Genomic DNA, 4,516 nt, shown 5'->3' with positions numbered 1-4,516 from the left:
ATCTCTATATGAGTTTCTTATGAAACCCTAATTTCTGCCTATATCTCCTAGATCTGTACAGATCTAGTCGTGGTCAAAGCGGAAACCAACTTCATGCTAAAATTGTTCAAGACCTGAAACAAATGCTTGATGAAAAGAATGTTTTCACAAAGTCATTTAGAATGGTCAGAGACAAATTTCAAGAAGATACTCACTCCAATTTTAGGCTCAAATTGATAGGGAAACAGAACTATGATGGAAGAAGATACAACTTACCAACGGTTTCAAGAGGTAGCTTCTTTGGTTGTTGGAGATTTTCATGTGTCTAGATGTGACCGAGACATCATTGTTGAAACCCAATCTAGACAACTACAAATGATAAATGAGTTGAATGTTGCCTATTTAGGACTTCAATATCCTTTATTGTTTCCATTTGGTGAAGATGTTTATCGGGAAGACATTCCTTTAAATGGAAATGATGAATTAAGTGGAGCAAGGAATTTTGTTAGCATCCGTGAATATTTCACATACAAAATTCAAGAAAGGAATGGTGAAGTACCAACAATTGTGAACTCAAGAAGATTATTTCAACAATTCTTGGTCAATGGATTTACAATGGTTGAATCGTCTAGGTTGAAGTATATTAGAACTCATCAAAGACAATTGCGAGAACATATGTATAAAGAATTAGAAGATGCGGTTTTACATGGAGAGATAAATCCTTCTTCTCAAGGTAAAAGGGTAATTCTTTCATCCAGCTTCACAGGGGGTGCAAGAACATGATTCAAAATTATCAAGATGTTATGGCAATCTGCAAGTGGGCTGGATATCCAAATCTTTTCATTACATTTACTTGCAACCCAAAGTGGCCTGAGATTAGTAGATTTGTAAAGAGTAGGGGCAACCAGAAGATCGCCCAGACATTTTATCTAGGGTGTTCAAAATCAAATTGGATCATTTAATAAAGGATTTGAAAGAGAAACAAATTTTTGAAGCAGTTAAATCAGGTATATAATTAATCTTTTATAATAAATTATTATCAGTTTATAATCTGATTTTGATAAAGCATTTTTTTAACTTATAAATTTCAACTACTTACCCTAATTGTAAATTATTATTTTTTTGCAGTGATATATACTATAGAATTCCAAAAGCGAGGGTTGCCTCAGGCACACATATTGCTCTTTCTTCATAATAAATATCCAAATGTTGGAGACATAGATCAAATAATTTCAGTAGAAATACCAGATGAATTGGTAGATCCGTATTATTATAAGCCCGTGAAGAATTTTATGATGCATGGCTTCTGCTAGAAAATCGTCTCCTTGCATGCATAATGGTAGATGTACAAAACACTTTCCAAAGAAGTTCGTAGAAAATACCACAGTCGATGAAGATGGATATCCTGTTTATAAAAGAAGGGACAATGGTAGAACTATCCAAAAAGAAGGTATTGAAGTGGATAACAGGTATGTGGTGCCACACAATAGATTTTTATTGTTGAAGTATGGTGCACATATAAATGTTGAATGGTGCAATCAATCTCGATCAATCAAGTACTCATTTAAGTACATTAATAAGGGTCATGAGCGTGTGACGACAGCTTTTTCTCAAAGTGTGCATGGGGAAGACTCATCCATTTTTGATGAAATAAATATGTATTATGATTGTCGATACATATCACCGTGTGAAGTTGCTTGGAGAATTTTTAAATTTCCAATTCACCATAGAGAACCCTCGGTAGAAAGACTTTCCTTTCATCTACCAAATGAACAAACAGTTATTTTCTCTGATGATGATCCAATTGATGATGTTGCCAATAGACCAAGTGTAAAGGAATCACAATTTTTAAGCTGGTTTGAAGCAAATAAGACATATGAAGAAGCAAGAGAATTAACATATGTAAAATTTTCTCTTAAGTTTGTATGGAATAAAAAAGTAAAAAAAGTAGGAAAAAAGAAGAAATTTTGCATTTTCAATAGGGAGAATATTCTTTGTACCGCCTGGAAGTGGAGAGCAATATTATCTTCGAATGTTGTTGAATGTTATTAAAGGACCTAAGTGCTATGAGGATTTAGGGAGAATCAACAATCATGAACATCTAACTTTTAGAGATGCATGCACTGGGTTTATTAGATGATGATAAAGAATATGTGGATGCCATAAGGGAGGCAAGTAACTGGGGAATGCCAAATCTTAGGCAGTTATTTGCTATGTTACTATTATCAAATTCAATGTCAAGACCAGAATGTGTTTGGGAGGCAACATGGATTTTATTATCAGATGATACCCTACACGAAGAAAGAAGAATATTGGATAATCCAGGTATACAATCCCACCTTCTATTTCAAATTTTAATATTATATATTTGTTAAAAAAAATTACATTATTGTTGTATACAAATTAAATCTGATATACGATGCTAGATTTAAGTTTGCAAAGTATGAGTGTTTAATTATTAATATATTTTGTTGGCTACATACTCGATGTAGCCTTCCAATGAAGTAAAGTAACATTAATTTGCATTTATAATTTTTAATCAATTAATTAATTAATTATATACTTTTGTTATTTTAGAGGCTGAGCTAACAAATGATGAACTATAGAATCGTTGTCTACAAAGGTTGGAAAATTTTTTGAAAGGTTGCGGAAGAACGTTACATGATTTTCCAACAATGCCAAGACCGGTTTTCAAAGAATAGGAAGTTAACAACACTAATAGACTCATTTGTGATGAATTGCGTTATAATAGGCGCTCTTTGTCTAAGGAACATGAAGAATTATTGGTTAAATTGACAGTGGAGAAAAGGTTAGTTTATGACAGAATTATCAAGGCAGTGAATGAGGACAAAGGTGGATTCTTCTTTTTATATGGTCATGGAGGAACTTGAAAGACATTTATGTGGAGGACTTTGTCTTCAGCCATAAGATCTAAAGGAGACATTGTTTTAACAGTTGCATCCAGCGGAATTGCATCTCTTTTGTTACCAGGAGGTTGAACAGCTCATTCGAGATTTGCAATCCCACTCAATGCAACTGAAGATTCAACATGTAATATAAAACAAGATACTCCTTTATCAAAATTGATTGTCAAGACAAAGTTAATTATTTGGGATGAAGCACCAATGATGCATAGATATTGTTTTGAAGCTCTAGACAGAATTCTAAGAGATATTCTTATATTTAAAGATGTATCCAATTTAGATCGACCATTTGGAGGAAAAACGGTTGTTCTTGGAGGTGACTTCAGACAAATACTTCCAGTCATTCCAAAAGGTACTAGACAAGATATTGTTAATGATGCCCTTAATTCTTCATATTTGTGCAATCAATGTCATGTCTTAAAGCTAACAAAAAATATAAGTTTGGAAGGAAATCAGGTGGATTCACATTTGAATGATCTAAGACAATTTTCTGATTGGATTTTAGTAATTGGTGACGGTATGATTGGAAATTCTGTTGATGATATTGAAAAAGTTCATATCCCTGATGATCTTTTTATAATAATTGTGGAGTTTCAATTTCTGCGATTGTGGAAAGTACATATCCAGATTTTTTAAGTTATTGCAGTGATATAACACACCTACAACAAACAAGAATTCTTGCTCCCACTCTTGACATGGTTTAATCAATCAACGAATACATGGTTTCACTAAACCAAAGTCAACCAAAAATATTTTTGAGTTCCGATACAATTTGCATGCCGGGCAATGCTTTTAAAAGTTTGGAACATGTACATACACCCGAATTCCTAAACACTATTAAGTGTTCTGGAATTCCAACTCATGTTATCACTTTGAAATGGGTGTCCTAGTGATGTTATTGAGAAATATAGACAAATCTTCAGGGCTATGTAATGGAACAAGATTAATCATCACAAGACTCGGAAATCAGGTTATCGATGCAAAAGTTTTATCGGGAAATATAGCTGGACAAAAGGTGTTCATTCCGAGAATGTCGCTGACTCCATCTGATGCAAGAATGCCTTTTAAGTTCCAGCAAAGGCAATTTCCAATAGTTGTATCTTTTGCAATGACTATCAACAAAAGTCAAGGACAATCTTTATCTCATGTTGGGTTATATTTGAAGAAACCAGTTTTCACACATGGGCAGCTTTATGTTGCTCTATCACGGGTTACAAAAATAAAGGGATTAAAGATTTTGGTTTATGACGATGATGGAAAAATTTCAAATGAAGCAACAAATGTAGTTTACAAAGAAGTTTTCCGTAATTTACTTGGAGAATGAAAGCAAATATGATCTGAAAGTTCATAACTTATTTGTTTCTCATGCTACTGTCTTTGCTAAACCATATTGGAAATAAGCTTCAGAAACAATAGTTGACAACTTCAATTGGTATGCTTATCTGTTATCTCATCAACATTAATTGTTACTATTCTGAGTTTCTCTGAGCTAATAAATTCTTATGCTTTAAGTATACTAACAAACAACTTACAAACATCTTTGACCTTTTACAACAGAGTTCTCGCAATGGATGTTGAGGTTTACAAAACAAAACTTGCTCCGCAGCCGAAGG

At 33.2% G+C, this 4,516-nt stretch overlaps 1 protein-coding gene and 1 pseudogene across 1 annotated transcript; both read left to right on the top strand.

Annotated features, from left to right (window-relative positions):
- Positions 1-234: 234 nt before the first annotated feature.
- Positions 235-762, top strand: LOC142161760 (uncharacterized). Its single transcript, XM_075232030.1, has one exon. It carries the CDS (start codon positions 235-237, stop codon positions 760-762), a length of 528 nt encoding a protein of 175 aa, XP_075088131.1.
- A 2,342-nt stretch (positions 763-3,104) lies between these two features.
- LOC107766235 (uncharacterized) lies at positions 3,105-4,227 on the top strand (annotated as a pseudogene).
- Positions 4,228-4,516: the final 289 nt, after the last annotated feature.

This window comes from Nicotiana tabacum, chromosome 16 (genome assembly GCF_000715075.1).
Source record: "Nicotiana tabacum cultivar K326 chromosome 16, ASM71507v2, whole genome shotgun sequence".
Classification (NCBI taxonomy): domain Eukaryota; kingdom Viridiplantae; phylum Streptophyta; class Magnoliopsida; order Solanales; family Solanaceae; genus Nicotiana; species Nicotiana tabacum.
The sequence above is the reverse complement of the archived record's forward strand: the minus strand, read 5'-3'. Positions and strand labels throughout refer to the sequence as shown.